Source organism: Oncorhynchus clarkii, chromosome 8 (assembly GCF_045791955.1).
Source record: "Oncorhynchus clarkii lewisi isolate Uvic-CL-2024 chromosome 8, UVic_Ocla_1.0, whole genome shotgun sequence".
In the NCBI taxonomy this organism is placed as follows: Eukaryota; Metazoa; Chordata; class Actinopteri; order Salmoniformes; family Salmonidae; genus Oncorhynchus; species Oncorhynchus clarkii.
The window spans coordinates 23,993,936-24,016,224 of NC_092154.1; the positions used below are offsets into that span (position 1 = coordinate 23,993,936).

General features: G+C 40.1%; 2 protein-coding genes across 7 annotated transcripts in view; both read left to right on the forward strand.

Annotated features, from left to right (window-relative positions):
• LOC139415144 (vesicle (multivesicular body) trafficking 1) overlaps positions 1–4,857 on the forward strand; it is a 44,619-nt gene extending 39,762 nt beyond the window's left edge. The window contains exons 7-8 of the mRNA XM_071163006.1: positions 139–216; positions 3,594–4,857. Coding sequence (XP_071019107.1) covers positions 139–216; positions 3,594–3,739 — 224 coding nt within the window. The 3' untranslated portion in view covers positions 3,740–4,857. The remainder of the gene's footprint in view (positions 1–138; positions 217–3,593) is intronic.
• A 3,558-nt stretch (positions 4,858–8,415) lies between these two features.
• LOC139415143 (adhesion G protein-coupled receptor G6) overlaps positions 8,416–22,289 on the forward strand; it is a 55,036-nt gene continuing 41,162 nt past the window's right edge. For 3 of the 6 annotated variants that reach the window (XR_011634943.1, XM_071163002.1, XM_071163001.1), the window contains exons 1-2: positions 8,419–8,717; positions 12,890–12,978. Coding sequence is in view for 5 of the 6 variants with exons in the window: in XM_071163002.1 (XP_071019103.1) it covers positions 8,716–8,717; positions 12,890–12,978 (91 nt within the window). In the remaining variant the exon portion in view is untranslated. Of the gene's footprint in view, positions 8,718–12,889; positions 12,979–22,289 lie in introns of all 6 variants that reach the window. The other 3 variants (XM_071163003.1, XM_071163000.1, XM_071163004.1) reach the window with 2 other exon arrangements.

Sequence of the window (22,289 nt, forward strand, 5' to 3'; positions counted from 1 at the left end):
CATATCACAGCGTTAGCCAACACATTTCTTGGTTGTGGCGTAGCAGAAGTTGAAAGTGCCCTGTATGGTTTTTCCTGGACTCTAGAGGATCTGGGTGGACTAGAATAACTCTTCCCTGTTCCCCTGTGTTGTTTACAGGAGAGCCCATTAAACCAGTGCCTGTTCCCCGAAGCATTCCGGCAGTCGACCCCTCACTGCTGAGTGCCACTCAGGAAGGTAAGGACAGGGACGGCATAGTACCCCCTTCCTTTCCCCAAGCACCCTGGGGCTCACCACACCCACACCCCAAAACCACCATGCCACACCTGCTGTCCCACAGACCTCTGTGGAAAATCCTGACTGTTGAGTTTTTACAACATGAAGACCCTACAGCTCATCTGAAGTGGCCAGGATGAGATGGTTCCCCTCTTGGCTGTGAGGAGACGAAGGGGGGGTGGGGGATGGAGAGGGAGACTGGCAGGTCTCCTCATAAAACGGTTTATGGAAAACAGACTGTGGGCTCTCGGTTTCCAGCACTGGTGGGAAAAATATGACCACAGACAAACCCAAATAATCAGTCTGTGGCTGATGAAAAGAAAATGACTACATGAACAATTGCAGTGTCATAGCAATGTGGCTTTAATAAATCATAATGAATAGAGAGCAGAATACACAGCATTGGGTTGGCATGAGAGGTGATAATTACATGGCTTACTCAGCAGAGTCTAGTTTAATAGTGTTGTAGGACGTATGTATGGGGGGAACATTACCAAAAACACTGAGGCAAATGAAACATTTTCTCTGCTTGAAGTGTATAGAATAAAAGTGTCCAGTATAATATAATTTACAAAAAGCAGATCACCCATAATCTGGCTGGATCTAATCCTATTTAAGTGGTTGAGTTAGAGTTTCTGTAGATTCAAATTCTAAGCTAGGACTCTAACCTTTCAAAGCCAAGCAAAATAAGAGTACAGGGTCTGGCTCCAGCAGATACCTTCTCACGCCACAGACGCTGTTAGACTTATGAGATGAGACCAAATTCTTGAATGGTGCCAGATAGGATGATGCGTTATCTCCACCAACAGCACGGGTGGTGAAATTACATTTAGATTTAGAAGCTAGTGTGTACTAGCTGTCTGCTAGCTAGCTACAGTGTGCTAGCTAGCACGTAATACTTAGCTGCACAAGCAACAGTGTTTAGTGTAACGCCCTGGACCAGAGCTAGTGCGCTGCCTGGTATGTACGTAGCACACTGACACCCTGGAACGAAGCTACTGACTCACGCGATACACGAGACCAACAAATGTCTACAGGTTGTGCCAGCACGTACCGTTTGAGACACAAAAATACAATTTGAGATGCATGTGCTTTGAGGTTCCCAGACCATGCAGCGTCAGCACGCATTATCTGAATCTGGACGCTTCTCAAATAAGACTTTCTAAGTACTGTATATAGACATTCTCTTTCTCTTTTTGAGACAGCGTTAGGCGACGTTGAGAGCGCTGTCTTTGACCAGACCATTTACTCTTCCCCCAAACCACCATAGTCCCTGTGCCCAAGAACACGAAGGCAACCTGCCTAAATGACTAGCACTCACGTACGACCCGTAGCACTCACGTACGTAGCCATGAAATGCTTTGAAAGGCTGGTAATGGCTCACATCAACACCATTATCCCAGAAACTCTAGACCCACTCCAATTTGCATACAGCCCAAACAGATCCACAGATGATGCAATCTCTATTGCACTCCACACTGCCCTTTCCCACCTGGACAAAAGGAACACCTATGTAAGAATGCTATTCATTGAATAGAGCTCAGCCTTCAACACCATAGTACCCTCAAAGCTCATCACTAAGCTAAGGATCCTGGGACTAAACACTTCCCTCTGCAACTGGATCCTGCACTTCCTGATGGGCTGCCCCCAGGTGGTGAGGGTAGGTAGCAACACATCTGCCAAGCTGATCCTCAACACTGGAGCCCCCCAGGGGTGAGTGCTCAGTCCCCTCCTGTACTCCCTGTTCACCCATGACTGCATGGCCAGGCACGACTCCAACACCATCATTAAGTTTGCAGACGACACAACAGTTGTAGGCCTGATCACCGACAATGACGAGACAACCTATATGGAGGAGGTCAGAGACCTGGCCGGGTGGTGTCAGAATAACAACCTATCCCTCAAGAGTTTGTTAATTGAAATGCATTCCAGGTGACTACCTCATGAAGCTGGTTAAGAGAATGCCAAGTGTGTACAAAGCTGTCATCAAGTCAAAGGGTAGCTATTTGAAAAATCTCAAATATAAAATATATTTAGATTTGTTTAATGCTTTTTTGGTTACTACATGATTCCTTATGTGTTATTTCATACTTTTGATGTCTTCACTATTATTCTACAATGTAGAAAATAGTAAAAATAAAGAAAAACCCTTGAATGAGTAGGTGTTCTAAACCTTTTGACCGGTAGTGTACTTAGCCTTACTAGGCTCTTAGCATCTAATGCCTTTGGATTCACTTTTAGAAACACCGGTTTGACCAGAGTAAGTGGCTTCAAACTCATGCAATGGTGCCTCGAGAGCAGATCAGCAGCAGAAAATACCCTCTCCACGCTTGCAGAGCCACTGGGGATGCTAAACACCCTTCGGGCCACTCTTGCCAGGCTGGGCAGGGATGCGGATTTGTATTTTTACTTTTCTATAGGTAGGCCTAAAGGTTTTTAGGCAAAATAACCCTATCAAAACAGAAATCTCTTTAAAATAGTTATTACGTCTGGCCTATTGGGCCAAAATCAATGATAGAACGAAAATTAACAAAACTTTTTAAGAGATCTGATTTTTATGTTTATAAATACTTTGCTACAATGAGTCACTTAGCTAGCTACCCACCTCATTCATTTATGTTATGTGCACGTACTACACCATCATCCTTTCAGGATACGTGTCTTTTCAGATTCCACAATGATTATTTCGTTGTGGGCACTACATCACCGCACTCCCTCTCATGCTCTTGGTCCTCCTCATCTTTGTCACCTTGACAAAGTCGCCTTGATTTTGCACCTGTGTAGTATTTTAAGTGTCTTTATGAAAATATTTTGCGAACTCCTGACAGTAGCTAAAGCAAGAGGCAATAGCAGCACACAAGTACCCTACAAATGCATGCTGGGCTATAAATGCCCTGAGCTGGTGAAGTGAGCGCTACTGGAGCAGTACTGGAGTTAAATATGAGCGGGCGAGAAGGCCGACACTCCAGCCTTTGGGAAACGCGCTCCGCTCACGTACTCTGGTCTTGACTGACATGGTTCTTTAAGAGTTCGAAATAGCGTCTTCTATTGAAAAATAGTCATGGAACGTATGGCCAGCGTCTCAAATTCTGGTGATATTGAATAGGGAGGTTGGATTTGGAATATGTTTTGAGTTAAAGGGTAAATCAGAGAGCTGTGTCAGGCTGGTGATAACTCAGTTGATGACCTAATTCGGTGGGTGGGTCAGTGAGAGAGTAACGGGTGGTGTGTGTTACTCAGACACACAATCTCTCTTAATTAAGGGATCACATAGAATGTATCTTTCATTTTCAATAATTACTCGTCTCAAAGGAACACCTAATTCTCTGTCTCGGCAGGTGACGTGCGCCTCACGCCAGAGGACTACACCAGGGCTCAGAAGTACTGCAAGTACGCTGGCAGCGCCCTGCAGTATGAAGACGTGGGCACGGCGGTGCAAAATCTGCAGAAGGCCCTCAACTTACTGACCACTGGAAAAGAATGAGACCCATTGTCCCCGGGTGTCACTGTATTGCTGATCTGGTCCAGAAGAGACCATTAGCCTCTAGTCTACGGCATGCGTCTGAAGAGAGCAATTCTGTCCCAAGCCTTCAACATCACTGTAAACAACAATGACATCTGTGTCTCCATATTGGACTCCTGTTGTGTAGCTTCCAACATGGCTGTCCATGACTAGAGTGAAGCGCTCAATAAAGACTTCCTGAGCCTGTATATTACAACGGTGCATCCTTCCTCTATTAGCACAGTATCCACCTTATTAGTTTCCACTAGCAACTAACTGACTGTTTTGATAACACACATCCCCTCCGTATGCATGTATGTTTTGGGGACATGCTCAGCGTTTGCAGTTCATAATACTTTAAGACTACACAGTTTCTCTCGTTAAACTTAATTTATAGACAAATGCTTCAAAAGATTATTATCAGGGGACATTATTGATCTGCCCTTTACTGTGTTTTCAAATCAGAATCTATTTATCTCCTTTTCTTTGGTGAAAGACTGTCCTTTCTGCATCAACACAATTTAAATAAATGTTTTAAAGTGATTTATTAATGCTTGGTGCTCTGTTTGTACTGATGCTGTCTGCTTTAGTACACAGAGCTGTACAAACAAAACTGTCCAAGCAAGAGGAAGACTTGTTCATGTTTACTTTGTGTGATGGCTTCTTGGGGAGGGCGCAGTCAGAGAGGGGACATTTGGGGCCAGTTTCCCCAGACGTAGATTAAGCCTAGTCCTGGACTAAAAAACTATTTTAATGGAGAGTCTTCATTGTGCATGTTTTTTATTCTAGGACTAAGCTTAATCTGTGTCCAGGAAACCACCTCATAGAGAACTAATTCCAAGGGTACGGTAATGTCACTTTAGTTGAAAGCGCTTCCCTTACTTTAACACTAAACTTGTAATTTTGTATGTAGTCAACTTTGACTGAGCAGTTGATCAGTCCATCCTCAAATATGCAAAAGTTCCTTAGTGTGTTTTCTGTTTGTGATTTCTTTATTTTTCATTTAAACTCCCTTGTTTTGTTTTTTACATTTTCTAGTCAATGTGTACTTAATGTAAATTAAGGACTCATTTGATCATTATTAAAACAAATCAATTGAAGTGTTTAGGTCATTGTTCATTATTTAATACATTTCCATAAGGATTTTGAATTGGAAAGTAATTAAGCATGCCAGTGCTCCACCGTAGAGACCGCAACAGTCCCAGTTGATGGGTTATTTGAATAAATATATCCAGAACGTGCGATTGCTGTCTCCACTTCAAATGTGTGCTGAACAAAAATATAGACGAAACATGAAACAATTTAAAAAATGTTACTGAGTTACAGTTTATACAAGGAAATCAGTCAATTGAAATAAATGAATTAGGCCCTAATCTATGGATTTCACATGACTGTGCAGGGGCAAAGCCATGGGTGGGCCTGGGAGGGCATAGGTCCACCCACTTGGGAGCCAGGCCCAGCCAATCCGAATAAGTTTTCCCCCCACAAAAGGGCTTTATTACAGACAGAAATATTCCTGTTTCATCAACTGTCCGGGTGGCTTCTCACCGACGATCCAGTAGGTGAAGAAGCCGTTTGTGGTGGTCCTGGGCTGGCGTGGTTACACGTGGTCTGCGGTTGTGAGGCAGGTTGAACATACTGCCAAATTCTCTAAAATGAGTTTAAAGGTGGCTTATGGTAGAGAAATTAACATGAAATTATCTGGCAACAGCTCTGGTGGACATTCCTGCAGTCGGCATGCGAGTTGCATGCTCCCTTAACTTGAGACATCTGTGGCATTGTGTTGTGTGACAAAACTGCACATTTTAGAGTGGCCTTTTATTGTCCCCCAGCCCAAGGTGCACCTGTGTAATGAACATGCTGTTTAATCGGCTTCTTGATATGCCACACCTGTCTGGTGGATGGATTGTTTTGGCAAAGGACAAATGTTCTCTAACAGGGATGAAAACAAATGTGTGCACAAAATTTGAGAGAAATAAGCTTTTTGTGCATATGTAAAATGTCTGGGATCTTTTATTTCAGCTAATGAAACATGAGAACAACACTTTACATATTGCATTTATATTTTTGTTCAGTATATTTAACTAATTTGCTCTGTTATGTAACAGCTCTGAAAATGACCTTCTCCAAGTCATTATCCCCTAATGTCTCTTACTGCTCCTTGGATAATGGTAATTTAACTAATTTATAGCCATCAACCATTATTAAATTGTGCTGAAACTCTTAAGAGAAGATAATTGAGTGGACCTCATAGTGGAATATTCACTCTGCGGGCACATTAAAAGGAACGCTTGAATGTGCAATTTGAGAAAATTAGATTAAAGGTGTGAACAAGAACTTCTAATATTTATAATGTAATTTCAAGAGGCATAGAAAGTAAACCTGTAATGAACTACATGATTGCTGACTGACATTTTTGAGTCGTGCATTTCCAAAATACCACATATTTACTGTTTAACCCCACTTATGTTTAGTAAATTAATCCGGTTTCTGTGTTCCACTCCATTTGAGTGTCCCAAGCCCTTTACTTAGTAAGGAAATAATCAATTAGTCGCCCGGGTCACGTTTTTGTTTTGCTCAACCTGTTCAAAGTGATTATCATGCCTAGATTCTTGATGTCATCGCGCTCATTGTCTTATCTTCAATGCCTGCCTATTGCCTTAAGAGTTACAGAAAGGGTATTGAACTGTCACCACCAGCATATATTTTCCTGACTCCCTTCCTCTTTGTTGATGGGCATGGTGATGCAAATGAGAATCAGGTGGATTCCTTGCACATGTCTGTTCTAGCTGTAAGGTCATTGGGGGAGAAAAGTCACCCGTCAGTTGAAATAGGTAATTCTCTGACAGTGACCGTGAATAGCAGTACAATGTCATGTCATCACATGGCAGTTATGTCCTCTAAATCCTTGCATTAAATATTGAAAGTATACCCCCTCTTACACACACGATGTAAACACTGTCTTTTCATGAGATCAATACTGGCTCTACTGAGCTCACATATGACAGTACTGTGGGGAACGTCAGCTGGGTTTGATCATCCCTTTCAGTCATGATTCATTGTTATGTACTGGTAGGAGAACAGCCACTTCTTTGGCTTTTGTGAAAGTTTAAAGCCTCTCCTCTCCGCCATATAAAACAGCTGTGCTGTCCCAAGCTATACAAGAAACTCACAACTGGAAACTATACTTTAAAATTAGTTTGACTTTTTCATCACCCCATAAGAGTCAATGTGGATAAAGTGCTTCCCATTAGTTTCATTCAAATATCTCTCATACCCATTCATCTTTATTGAACTCCCAACCCTACTAAGCTGATAGAAGCACAGTGACTTTATTGTAGTTCTATATACAATAGAAGACATGTAATTTTGTCTTTTAGCTGTGGATAAACCTCATCTACATCAAAGTGATGGCTGTGGAGACCAAAAAGCTAAAAAAGTGGATACGGCATGCAAATTCAGATATCCAACTCTGTTGAGAATTATCACAAAGGAAGATTATCTGAACTGACGTTTGAAGCAAATGATGGATCAAAAAGCCAACAAATCAAAGTCTGTTAATTGTACAAAGTCTGTTCATTTTGAACTACAGTCCAAAATGTAACTTGTTTCAGTCTTGTCCTCCCTCATTTTAATTTAGCAGTAGTTTCCAATAACAATAGTGTGTTTATTTCATTGTGGCATACACAATCCATAGGCCTTGTCAGCCAGACTTGTGCTGTAGCTCCCGAGTGGCCCAGTGGTCTATGGCACTGCATCTCAGTGCAAGAGGCGTCACTAAAGTCCCAGGCTGAAATTCAGGCTGAATCACATCTGGCTGTGATTGGGAGTCCCATAGGGTGGCACAGAATTGGCCCAGCATTGTCCAGGTTTGCCCTGGGTAGGCTGTCATTGTAAATAAGAATTTCTTCTTAACTGACTTGCCTTGTTAAATAAAAAACTAAAATAATTATAACAATTTTAAAAAGCACAGACAGAACACAAAAAAAAATGTCCTGGGACTAATACAGTGGTACAAAAAGTCCCCAATTGTCATACTTGAGTGAAAGTAAAGATACCTTAATAGAAAATGACTCAGGTAAAAGTGAAAGTCACCCAGTAAAATACTACTTTAGTAAAAGTCTAAAAGTATTTGGTTTTAAATATACTAAAGTATCAAAAGTAAAAGTGTAAATCATTTCAGATTCCTTATATTAAGCAAGCCAGGCTGCACCATTTTCTTGTTTTTGAAAGTTATCGATAGGTAGGGACACACTCTAACACTCAGACATCATTTACAAATGAAGCATGTGTGTTTAGTGAGTACCTAGATCGGACTCATGATGATAAGGGATGTTCTCTTGAAACAATTTCCCTGTCCTGCTAAGCATTCAAAATCTAACGAATAATTAAAAAGTACATTATTATCTTAAGGAATGTAGGGAAGTAAAAGTAAAAGTTGTCATAAATATAAAACGTAAAGTACAGATACCAAAAAAAAGCTACTTAAGTAATACTTTCAAGTATTTTTTACTTAAGTACTTTACACCACTGGACTAATAACTGTAAATGTAATTTCCATTTTCAGTGTGATGGAGAAGCAACTTAGAATTCTAGGTGATTCTGAGCACATTTTCTTAAATGTTCTTACCCCTCGGGACTTTGGGGTGGGGCGCCAGAGTGAGAGAGAACGTCCTCCAGCTGTGTGCAAGGACACGCTCCTTGAATGTTAAAACTACTTTGCTGCTGTTTCAAGCATCTTGCGTGACAGGAACAGGGTCAACCGTCGATTTGAGGTTTCGACTTTGTGATAAGCGCGTGTTTTGCGTTTATACACTGAATTAAGTTTTGAAACGTCGGCGTGGCACGAATTTGAAGAAGTTGCCAAAAGTTTTCAAAAACTGAAAAATCCAGTCGGATCGACAGCGGAGTAGATAATATGATCCTTCAATGAGACCAGTTCCCTCTCCAATAAGAGGATGTAAGTTGTACATGTTTTTGTTGTTGTTCATGACGTTATTGTCAGACGCTTTACTTTTCGATTGTCTTGGAGATAATTGACCTGAGTGTGACCAGAGGATCAATGAATGTCACATTGTTGTCAGTTTATGTGTTTATTTACAACATTAGCGGATTGACTTTGAGAATGGTCCTACAGTTTATGAATTAATCTTCTATAGCAGTACATCAAGACATGCTAAATTATTACATGCTAAATGTATGTATGATATGACATAAGGTAAACTCAACTACTTTTGAGGTAGGCCTAGTGAAAATAGTCTACATTATAGCTGAGGAACGCTAAACTCTCTTATCTCAAATCGAACGGAGTTGAGCGTTCCTCAGCAACCTACATTACAGAGAACAGTTTTTTTTAAAGTGATTTTCCCCCTAGCTCAATTATTAAAGACACTACTGAACACTCCATTTAGTGAAATGCTTGTTATTCCATCTCTGTGGCTGCTGTGTTGGTATGGAGCAGCCTATACCACATTTTTAAGTATCATTAAGCACTTTTAAACAATATTTTGTGTCTTCATGAAGACTATGCCATGACATGTATTATCTTCTGAAGTGCAGTCAGCATGTGAGAAATTGTTATCGAAAGAGTGGTCTTATTATGTGCTTACTTACTTGTGTTACACAACCTAGAACACATTCATCCAAAAGTTGAATGATTACAGACTAAATTTACAGCTGCCAGTCAGTTCCACCAGGTCCTAAATGTGAAACTTCAGACTGGACAGAACATTTTAGGAGATGTGAGATGAAGTCATAGAGAATCTGTTGAAAGGAAGGTGTCCAGGTGACTGACATCAGACACACCACTAAATTGGGGGATTTAATGATAAATGAAAGATCTAATGGCCCTCATATTCTGAGACAAGCAGCTCTGTGATGACACTATACCATGATAAGGTTGAGAAAGACAGGCCTTTACATATCATCAAGAATGTGTCTGAAGATGGTTCATGATTCCAACCATCTTAACAACTGGATAGTTCTCTACGATGATTAATCAGTCTTGATCCTTTTTGTAATCCTAGTTTGAATATTGGTAATGGTGTAACAGTTTTAAACTTTAGTCCGTCCCCTCGCCGGGCTCGAACCAGGGACCCTCTGCACACATACAACTGACACCCACGAAGCATCGTTACCCATCGCGCCACAAAAGCGAGTGACGTCACCGATTGAAACTCTATTAGTGCGCACTACCGCTAACTAGCTAGCTAGCCATTTCACATCGGTTACACTGGCATATTAATTTACAACTGTCCATTTGTTAGTATGGCATCAATGGGTTTGATGGATATGCAGTACAGTCCATCCATCCTCTCTACCAGATGAATTGAAGTCTTTATGTGGTCTCCAGGGGACGCGGAGAACTGACCTCAGCTTGTTTTGCGTTCATATTAACATATTTTGAGAGAAACGACTCAACAAAGACCAAATTTCTCTAATGTCAGAAATTGCATGAATATATGAATATGAATGTATGTAATAAGTGCGCAATTTATTGAGTTTGTTCGCTCAGCCCTAATGCTATAAATGATGTATACATATTTAATTAACTTCCTTATGCAAAACAAGTTCTACATTGGGAAATACTGCTGTCTACTACACTGTTTAGGCTACTGGCAAATTAAAAGAAGCAATTGTTAGAAATTGAAAGTTTCAATGTAATCTGTCTGTCTGCATATGTCAAGACAAGGCATATGGGTATGTAGTGACATAGTCAATGGGCTGGAGGATTCTCAAACAAAGAATGCAGGCACTGGGGATGGGGGTGGGAGCATGTGAGTCTGGGCAGATGAGATGCAGTCATTGTTTGTGTGCGTCTTCTGTAAGTTGTTGTTCGTGTGTGTGTAAGTTTGTATCCAATGTGAAAAGAAATATGAAAGTTTATTTTTTAAGGTTTCCGTCGTCTGTAGAACACACAATCATTTCCAAAACCATATTAGTCATCTATTTGAATAGTCCAAGAAACAATAGATGAATTTACAGTTATGAGGAAGTATAGCCTATCTGTGTCTTTTTTTGTGTGAAATGTGAATAGAATATATATTGCTGTATTTCCATTATTTATACTGTGTGTGTTTAGCCAGAATAATTACTTTGAGATAAGGTTGTGAGTTATTAGGTCGTGGAGTCGCAAACATGCCAGTTCTTCACTACTGAGTGTGGTTTTCTGAATGACTATAGGATAAGATTTTCCTTCCTTATCTCCATGAAGACAATGTAAGCTGGACTCGGGTTTCTCTCGATGAGAGCACCTCTCTTGATCTTTGTTTCCTGAACATGATGAGCTAAAATCCTGCTGTTGTCTGAATAAAATATGACTAGTGATCATGGCCTTTGTGTGGGTGGCCTATTCATAGCTCCATATCACTTTTCTCGGTTCTCCTTGTGCTTGCGAGGAAGTTGATGTTGAATTGCGATACTCATCACCTTGTCTAAGTTCGTGAACTTGGGAGGGCACACAGTGAACAAAACAGAACTGGGATCAGACATGCAGACCTCTCATTATTTAATGGATGAAGTTTGGTGAATTGAATGATATAATTAAAAAGTCTGCATGGAGGAGAGGGAGAGGGTCTGGTATTCTTCCATACTCTGACACTGTCACTGTGAAGATGCTCCGAGTCATCAGGTTCACATTGTTGTCAGAAAATGACCATCCCTTGAGTACAGTGATTGTTTCTCTTGAGGAATCATTCAATGTGGGAAACCTACTACCTTCTGAAAAAATGCAAATTAGAAAGACTGGGAAGCTGTGAAATTATTTTGAACCTTCCTCCAGCACCACCCACGCCTCAGGCTCAGGCAACACTTAGAGTAATTGGTATCAATTAGGCCCAGACCAGATGTGGCTATTGGCTAATGAAGGTAGTGTTTGCTGAAGTGGAAAAGCCATCCATCCAGTTCACCGCAGTGTAGTGGAAATGAACAGAGGAGGCTAAGAGGCTCTATTCTCTAAGATGGAAGAGGAGAACAGGGCCTCTTGGCAGACTCTCCATCCAGTCCATATAGTTTGGGCCCACAGCAGCACAACCATATGATTTAACTAATAGTAGCTAAGCCAGCTCTGTGAAATGACTTGGGTTTGGAGTATACTGCAATATCCTGACTAATAGGTTTGTTTATGTGTGTGGCCTTGAGTTGATTGGGAGACCACAATTACATTTTATACAGAAATGTTAGAACAAATGACTCTTTTGATTGAGAAGCATATTCAGATGGGGTCATGATTACGTATGAACAAATAGGGAAATTACACCTAGAAACCAATGCCAAGAAGTTGATGAGGTTGATTTTGTAGTATCTGTAATTACCCCACATAGATGCATCTGGACTGCAGAGACCCAGCTATAGAAATGTGTTGATATGAGTGGATTGACTCTGGCTGCTATTTTTGTCTTCTCTATTCCCATCACATTGAATTTGTAATTCTGTATTCTTGCTGTAAATCTGTTTTTATATTTGTACTGTTTGATTGTCTTGTAAGTGATTTATCCAATTCACTTGCGTACAGGTTAGATAAGATTACAGGGAACTGACTTCCATGTATCTATGCTGAACTCCTCCCAGACAGAATTGTATATCAGACAATGTGGATTTTTCATATCGTAGACAAGGCTTTTATCCAAGCCTAGTCATGTCATTAATCAAATTATATTCCTGGAATGTAAAGTCTACAGGCGAGGGGGTTGTATATATTTTCCCAGTGATCAAAACGACCACATTGGCTATTATGGAGGCATGACTTATCGCGGTAATTGGTATATTTTCCTTCATTATAATTTACATTTTTATGTTAGATTCAAACAAGGAGCATCTCTTGTACGTTATTGTATGAACCACACTGATGTCGTCTGTCGGATACTCGCCACTGGTGCCCTCTAACTCTGGAAGTCATTACAACTGACATGAAAGAATGATTTATCATTATATAACAAAACTGCATTTGCTTCGCTGTGGTCCCTCTTTGTGCTGAAAATATGTTTCCATACCACAAATACATCATTCAAACTTTTAAAGTGGACCCAAATTGCAGACACATCAGTATGAATAAATATACTGTATTTGTGTGCTTGTGTGTACTGCACTATCAGACGATACCTAGTATGTCTCCATCTTAACTGTGATTGACAGGGAGTCTTACGTCTGTGGAGGATGGTGGCGATGGAAGTTCCGTAACGTCCTGCCAGTTGCCCTGCTGTGGATGTCCCTGCAAAGACAAGGTACACAGTCTGATTTAACTATTGGCATTGATTTCGTTTTCTTATGTTTAGAACGGTATGAATCATGAAATAAAACAGACAAATGGATATGAATTGACCATTTCATTGTTGTACTGTATGCCATTGCTTTCTATTCAACATTGCCCTTCTTTCGTACTTTCATTCGTGTCTTTTTTTCTGTTTCGTTGATTGTGCTTGTTGCAACCTCTGCTTTCTCATGTCTGTGTTTCAGTTAACACTAGCACTTATTGATTTACATATGCACATTCAGAATGATTGAACACCTGAAAGCGATTTGTTGTCCTTAAGTACAATAGTTAGATATCAAAGTAGACCTACTTGATCAGTCTTTGGCAAGTGGGACTACTGGTCAGAAATATTGGTGTTACCTTTTTATAATCTGTGATTTTGTGATAACTGATGGTAGATATAATGAAGAACAAGACCATCTTGATATCTGCACAAGTGATGGCTTTACAGTCCATCAGAAATATATGGGGCAGTCAGTACCAGTGATGGATAAATGCATTCAGTGTGCAGAACTGGATAGAATCACTTAAACAGCGATGACCATCCATTTTCTATTTACCACTACCAGGTAATCACGAGAGGGGATTTCAAATGTGTTTCCTTACACCAACAGACTCTGAAACAGGGTGAATGTTTCCCAAATCATTTCTTACTGACTTTGCTTTAGTGAGTGCATTTCCATTTTTCGCCGTGTGCCAAAAAAGGCAAACACATTAAACAAGCACACGGAACCAGAAAACGTTCCATTTTTATAATGTCGCCCAAGGGTGCCGTTGGACGTTCTGCTAAGAGAGTTTTTAGGCTCAGCATGTGTTGTATGTACTGGGCTAATGTGTTTACCACAGGGACTAGCCCTCTTGAAGCCAGGAAAAGGCCTCCACTCTGGTCCAGTTCATTCTTCATAAAGCTCACACCATTTCTCTCACCTAGGATTTATAACATTGCACGTTTTGTGCACGTTCTATGCTTAACTTCATGTTGTGGTGTGTTCTATTTTACGCTGTTATGTAACTGATGTTATGTTAGTTTATTTAGAAAGCATAGTCTTTTTTCAGTTTGTGACATGCCGTAGCTGGCTGTGTTGGTCGGTATTGGCAGGCAGACCTGAAGCAGAAACATTTATAGTTCTGGCTGGTGTTCAGATAAGGCTTGGATCATAGGAGATTCCGTGCTGGGAAACAGGGCATTTTTTAAGTGTATTTAGTGCCAGAGAGAGAATCAACAGAGTAATCTCACACTCTCATAAAAATGATTCTCATAAAATGCTGCCTCATTTTTGACAATTAACAATAGAGCTTCTTATCACAAGAAAGAGGGCAGGTATGATTATGAATCACTGAGTAGAAGATCGAGATTGCAGGAGTGTCAATACAGGACATTAGAAGGGGAATCCTCTTGACTCAGACATGTCAACATTTTCTGATTAAGTCCACTTGGGTATGTGGCACCACAGAGCAGAGAACTCACATTTCTGTTGTGTTTGTATTGTGATAGGACACTTCTTCCAACCACAAATGAACAGAAAGTCAATCTTGCCCCCATCAATTTTCATTCCACAAAAATATAATATAAGGGCAAGATTGACATTCTGTTCATTTGTGGTTGGAAGAAGTGTCCTATCACAATACAAACACAACAGAAATGGGAGTTTTCTGCTCTGTGGTGCCACAGATTCCCCTTCTAATGTCCTGTATTGACACTCCTGCAATCTCAATCTTCTACTCAGTAATTCTGATTATGATCTAGTGTTACGCAGGGAGCAGCTTTGACACTGTCATAACATGTGTAGTTGGGTTCCTAGTGATGAGCCATGGTCTCAGCAGACCTTTTGGAAATAAATAAAAATACCTTGGCAGAGCTGTTCCGTCCTCCGCCATGTTCCAGCAGCATAACTAGGGCTGCTATGGTGACTGTATTACCACCACACTGGCGGTCCCGAGTCATGATGGCAGTCAAATTCGGCGTGACCATTTAGCCACAGTAATTAGGCTTCTCCAAGCTCTGATGCAGCTGATGGTCATTAGTACCCTACCAAACTTGCTAATTGCCTGGTACTCAGCACTCTATTGTCCCTCTACTCACTCTGACATCAATGCAAATGTAATCGAAAATCGAATCAAACACTTCATGAGCTCATGTTGCGCAACATTTCTATAGGCTATGCAATTGCGTGAGAAAACAGAGTTATGGCCTCTATTAAAAAGAGGAGGATCCCATCAGCTTTCAATAGGCTAGGCCTACTATATTTATTTATCAACTTTCTTAATGTTAAACACATTGCTTTGCTTTGCAACAGGACTATAGCCTACCTGGCTGGCATGAAAATGAACCACAGAAAAAGCGTCCTCAATTTGCTATTTAAGTGCATAGATGACATGTATTTTCGAGACAGGTGCAAGATAATGGTCCATTCTAAATCAAAACAAATTTCAGACATGTGTTATTTAGTACTGTATACGTAAAGACAAGATTAAATCAAGGATAGTCTGATGGAGGAAATTATTAGCCTATCGCTTGTGAATTATATATCATCACTTGTGAATGATGCCCAGTGTAAGGCAAGAACCAGCACATGCCTTTTTTTTTGTCACTTTTTCAAATCACATTCGCACATCTCATGTAGCCTAGCCCACAGGCCTATATATTTTGATAAGGTTTGTATCACAACTAAAGTGGCCAAATAACTTCTTAAAATTAAGCACATTAATTAATTAGCTTTACAAGGGGTGTAGAGCCTAACTGGCATACATACGCAGCGAGTGAGTTTCAAGTTTGGGGAAGATCATTTTCACCATAAAAATGCATTTGTGGTCACATTTGAGAATTGTGTTTTCCTGCTAATGGAACATTTGCGCTTATAGCCTACTGCCGTGTGCGCATTGCTGCGCTTATGTGAAGAAATAGCCAAATAGTTTATCAACATTTCGAGCAAAGAGTTCTGTTGTATCAGGCTCATTGCTCAAAACAGGGTTTTTATGCTGATGGTTGTATTTATTTGGGATCTATCGCATCCCACAACTGTCCCAGAATATGTTTGGAATATTTATATCTCACACAGAATAGAATAGTTGACCTTTGTACTATGGGGGATAGTAGATTGACAGAGGCTAGTGCTTTTGCTGTTAGTAAGGCCTACTCATCTTGTTGGCTGACGGAAAGTAAATGTGGACAGTTATTCCAATATCTTCAATATGCGCCTCAGACTTGGATAAGGATGCATGCAATTGCATCCCAGATGTGTCTCTCTTCACTTAGCCTGTGAAAAAGACCCGATCATTTGATGGAGAGCCATCAAATCAAAGCCAGAGGTGCTTCGGCAAGCAGCTAGGAGGAGGGAATTCTAATTGTTATATTCAGCCCAAGGGCACAACGGCCACTGGCCGCAAAAGGCATGGATTTTTTATGGGGCTTTACGGCAACACAAAGGGGATGCAGCCAGGAAATTGGAGGCATTATCAATTGCTTGTCAAATTGTGAATGAGAAACTGATGAAGTGTGTACAGTCTGTGCAACAAAAAAAACAAAGCAGAGCTCATGCCATTCATACAGCTGTTTTCAAATCATCATTAAAGTCACATCGTGCAGCCTTAGAATGTATTAAAAATCTAAATATACAGCCCAACATTTGTAGAACAACAAAAGTTACATATCTCTAAATGAAGCATCTAGGAGGATCTGTGTCTTTGTAAACCGCTCAACACAGAATAGCCACATGTGCACACTCCCTCAGATCGTTTGGAGAAAATATCCTTTCCACTTTATTCAGCTATGTTCAATTGTATTATTCATACTATAAAATAATGCCACCTGATTCTAAGCAAGTCTTGTCTGCTAAATGAACTAGTGTAGCCCACAGCCATATGGCATAGTTAGATCAGGGCCTAACATAAGGACAACTCAGAGTATGCTAATCTGATCTGAAATAGACTACATTTTCTTCACATTATGTTTCTTTAAAACTGTTTAAAATAAATAATGGATTTATTGTGATGGTGTAGGCTATATTATATGGATTTATTAGACTTTTAAAAATTTAGATGTTCTTAAGGTCTGCATCAGCGGCTTGTAGGCTATGCGTGGAAGCCAGGAGATGCTAAATGTGTTTATGTTAAGACCAGCAGTTATTTGCTTGACAATCACCAGCTGACAACAGTTTGACTGCCATAGCCCTAAGCAAAACTCCTGTCTGTTAAAAGATGGGGTCATATGCGATTAAACTGCATGGGTCATCACAAGCCCCCCCCAACCTCCCTCCCTTGCCTTCCCTCCTCTCCCCTCTTGAGGTATAAGCACTTAATTAGCCCTCTCATTAAAACAGGGGTGGGGCAGATACCAGCTGAGATACAGATAGCTGGTGAGCTGCCAAGAGACCAGGAGAGGGCTGCTTGAAAGCAGTAGAGTAATCTGGAGGATTACACCTTCTCAGAGGTCCTCTATCTGAAATAATCTGTTTTTAGGCGGTGGGGGTATCAGTTATTGTTTAAATCCCTTTCTTCCCCTGTTTTGTATCTGGCATTCCATCCCCTGGCACCATTCCACTGCAGCCTGCCCTGCCGCCTCTCAAAGGAGTTATCTGAACAAACCCTGTTTTTAAGGCACTCTCTTCCCTGGCACACTTCACATTGTCAGTCATGCTACAGTAACAACAACGTGCGAAAGTCGGCGTCTTGAGGTTTATACAGCAACAATGGGGTTTTGTGTTCTTATGTTGATGTGTCCTTGAAAACGTTTAATCACAGAAATGTATAGTTTTCCCTCTCTTTGACAGTTAAATGTATACACATGTTGCTCTTTTTCAACACTGTACTGTACACAATCACTTCTTGTAACCCACAATTATTGAACACTTCGCCAGTCAGATGGAAAAGTCTTTGAACATTTTTAAACAAAATATGTATTTTTATTTAACATGAAATAACTTCCCAGGAGTTGCTGAAGCCAGTTATTCAACATGTACTCTCACATGTAATTGTCAGAAATCAGTTACAGTTACCCTTATTGTAATGGTGAGAGGTTAGCATGTCTTGGGGGTATGATTATTAACATTATTATAAATTCAGGACTATCTGTAAAAATGGTAGCATCCACATTAATGGTAGCATCCACGTTAGCTCCCGAGTGGTGCAGTGGTCTAAGGCCCACTACAGTCCCTGGTTCGAATCCAGGACGCATAAAATGGCCCAGTGTCATCCGGGTTTGGCCTGGGTCATTGTAAATAAGATTTTGTTCTTAACTGACTTGCCTAAAGGTAAAATAATAGAATAATGTAGACGTTTTTAGAAACGTATTATATTGTTATTTACAATAAAAGTGATTCTAAAATGACACCATTTATTTTTTACGATTATTTCCTATTGGGCACAAAATAATCTGAAACACAACCAAACAAACAGCAAATGCATCCAACAAGTTTGTAGAGTCACAAGCAGTGTTCCCTCATATCTGCTAAAATGTGTGCGCGCTTCTCCTAGACTACAGCGCAGAAGAAATGCCAGGCTGGGCAGAGACGCAAGAGATTGAACTTCAACGAGTTCGCCCCATTAGTTTTCACGATATAGATCATCGTTTTTTCTGTGATTGAATCAACATTATATCCGCCCCTTTTCAATGCAACAAACCAAAAACAAATCAAGCTTTGTAAGATTGAGTCTGTGATTTTGTTGTAGGCAGAGCAAGAGCGCAACGGAGTAGAATTATATTTGTGGGGGTAGCCCACGAGCGGTCAGATCAGAGCGCAGAGCCACGCTTGTACTCATTTCTTGATATTCTTTGCTAGTTAGCGAGTTATTAGCCCAGTTATTGATACGTAGATGTCAGCAATGAGGAGTGCTTTCTACTGCTTCATACAAGAGCACAAATCGTGTATGCTACATTTCAAGCTGTCTTTGAAAACCCAATCAGTTAAAAAGCATATATCATCATTAAAGGAGCAGTGTTGTATTTTAAGACAGGCTTGAATATGCAAATAAGCCAATAGGCAGAGAGGGTGGTCTACATTGTCGAATTCTCTGCAATGGTGGAAAAGTACCCAATTGTCATACTTGAGTAAAAGTAAATACCTTAATAGAAAATGACTCAAGTAAAAGTGAAAGTCACCCAGTAAAAACCTATTTGAGTAAAAGTATTTGGTTTTAAATGTAGTTAAGTATCAAAAGTAAATGTAATTTCTAAAATATACTTAAGTATCAAAAGTACAAGTAAATGTATAAGTAATTTCTTATATTAAGCAAACCAAGACAACACCATTTTCTTGTTTTTTATTTTATAGGATAGCCAGGGGCATGCTCCAACAAATCAGAGGCAGTAGGGATGACCAGGGATGTTCTCTTGATAAGTGTGTGAATTCGACCATTTTCCTTTCCTGCTAAGCATTCAAAATGTTATGACTACTTTTGAGTGTCAGGGAAAAAGTACACTATTTTCTTTAGGAATGTAGTGAAGTAAAAGTTGTCAAAAATATATATAGTAAAGTAAAGTACAGATACTCAAAAAAACAACTTAAGTAGTACTTTCAAGTATTTTTACTTAAGTACTTCACACCACTGATTCTCTGTATGGCAATAATAATTAATTGTATTTTGCAAAGTGGTTTCTTGCATCGTACAACACAATACAATGCAATTTACAGACACCTATTTGGCCCATGGTATTACAGACCACATAAAAATAATTAATTCATGTGTAGCCCTTTATCATGTAAACGTTTTTAAAAGTCTCATTCAATGTAGGCCTTCATTGAATAGGCTAATGTAGACTATATCTTAAAAATCAAAAGCTATTTCCATGTGAAAATGTTGGGATTTGCGCCATTGGTTTTGTTGGTAGGCTTACATTCCTATTGGCTGCTGTCTAAAACTGTAAGGGTACAGCCTCAGTGTTAACTGTAAACGCGTGCTGGAAGTCGCACAAAATTCTCACAGCGTTCAAATTTCCACTCACAAGACCTAAAATTTGCTCAGTGCCCCAAAAAAGTTGAGGGAACATTGGTCACAAGCTTGATGTAATCAATACGTGCTAGGAATGTGGTACCAAATTCTAAACTTTTGACTCTTTTAATATCATATAAATTAATTTGTCCCAATACTTTTGGTCCACTAAAATGGAGGGACTATGTACAAAAAGTGCTGTAATTTCTAAATGGTTCACCTGATATGCATGAAAATACCCCCAAATTAAAGCTATCTGGAGTACAGAGCCAAAACAACAAAAGATGTGTCTCTGTCCAAATGCTTTTGGAGCTCACCGTACGTATATAAAGTGTGTGTGTGCGTGTGTGTGTGCGTGTGCGTGTGCGTGTGCGTGTGTGTGTGAGTGAGTGTGTGAGTGTGTGAGTGTGTGAGTGTGTGAGTGTGTGAGTGAGTGAGTGAGTGAGTGAGTGAGTGAGTGAGTGAGTGAGTGAGTGTGTGTCCGTCCTCTCTGGGCCATGTGAGTGCAGGGTGGTTCAGTACACAGGGGGCTGGTCAGGCCCATGGCAGCGGTCAGGGCTTAGTGGGTCTCAGAGGGATGTGAACAGGGACATACAAACTGAGTAAACATCATTTGGCATGTTGTTTTTCCTTTTGCGCACCATACACACCACACCAGTGGCTGACAGCACACACACACACACACACACACACACACACACACACACACACACACACACACACACACACGCACACACGTACGTCTGTAAAACTGCAGGGTATTCCAGTAGCATGATTCCGTCCAATAGTGATTTCACTCTCCTTTGCAAAACAGACCCAGTCCAGTTGTCAAACGTTGATCCCATTGCTTGTTTATTTAAATCCTGACCATGAAGGGAGTTTGTTCCTGCTGTTGTTTTTTTCTCTGGACCCTGCCAAATATTATATGAAATTGCCACCATTTTGTTGGGAGGGATTCTAGTTGACTCCGCTAAATGGTAACCACAGCAGCACAACCACAGTTCTGTTGGTATGCAAATGCTGAGGCATCACCCTTGTTGTTGTCTAATGTATCTCAATGTTGTGGAAGTGAAACGGCGATGGACTGACTGTCTGGACATCCAGTCGCACTTTCCAACATCTGTTCACATTTTCAATACCAAGATTTAATAACATGGAGTGTCTGTTTTGCATTAGCTCTGTTAATTCCTTATAATTCATGTTCAGGGTCTATTCTCATAACATGGAAAAAGGGGGAAAAACATGTTCAAAGTAGAGTGGATCGAGGTATAGTATTTTATGTAAAACCCCTGTATTATAATTCCTTACTGGTCACAGAGTCAGGAAAGATTCAGACTTTCCAATGTGCTAAGTAGTACATTTAGGAACAAAGGGTAATAAAACAAATGACCTTTATTCTCTGCAGTAGTGCTCATTCCAAGACCGTCCAAAATCAGTATTTTCATGTTTACACACATTGCTTTTCTAATTCGGTCGTATTTTAATCTTATTCAAGTGCTAGCATGACATGCTGAAACAAATCAAACTAATACTGCACGTCCAAATATATTATTACAGTGGGATGATTCTCATTGGCCGGGCTCCTATTACATAGAAATGTATGGATACAAACTTTAAAAAAAAAAGTATTTAGACACTGACAAGTCCAATTGGAACCACAGCGAATACCAACGCCTACATTCTGAGAGTACATTTGCTAGGACACATCATTGATAATTGTTGGATTAAATGCTTGTGGGAGGTAAAGACAGACATTTACATTGAAATGGGTTTTTGTTTGGTTTACCAAAGAGATAATGGAATTTCATTGGGTTTAGAAATTAGAATGGAGAACTAATACTTGTCATGACAGTGGTGTTCCCTAAACAATTACCTGCAGACACAGAGCACACTTTTGTTATGGCAAGTAATAAAAAAATACAGCTCTGCCACCAATGATGCTTAAAAACTCAGTTGTTTCTCCTTCGATCAATCTGGAAACCCGACCACAGCTCCTGATCTCACAAGTGCGCACCATTGTAACCTTAATTCCCGTTTGACATGTCTCCTATCAATGGTTATCATGGTCATCATTTGCGGTGGTGTTACTTCCTCACCAGTGTTTGTTCAGAGCCTCTCACCGTTCCTTTTGTCTCAGTTTTTCTCATTGTAAAACCATACATATGTAGGATCTTAATTTGATCACCCTGTGGCAGGATAACTTTTCTGCAACGCAGGACATTTTAAAACGTGTAGTGTATTTGAGATTTTAAAAGGCTTCTAAAGTTGTAATTTCCATTTAGAAATTTCAAACTTGATTTTCACTTACGAAAAATGTATCAACCGTTACAAAAATGTCAATTTAATTATAATCCA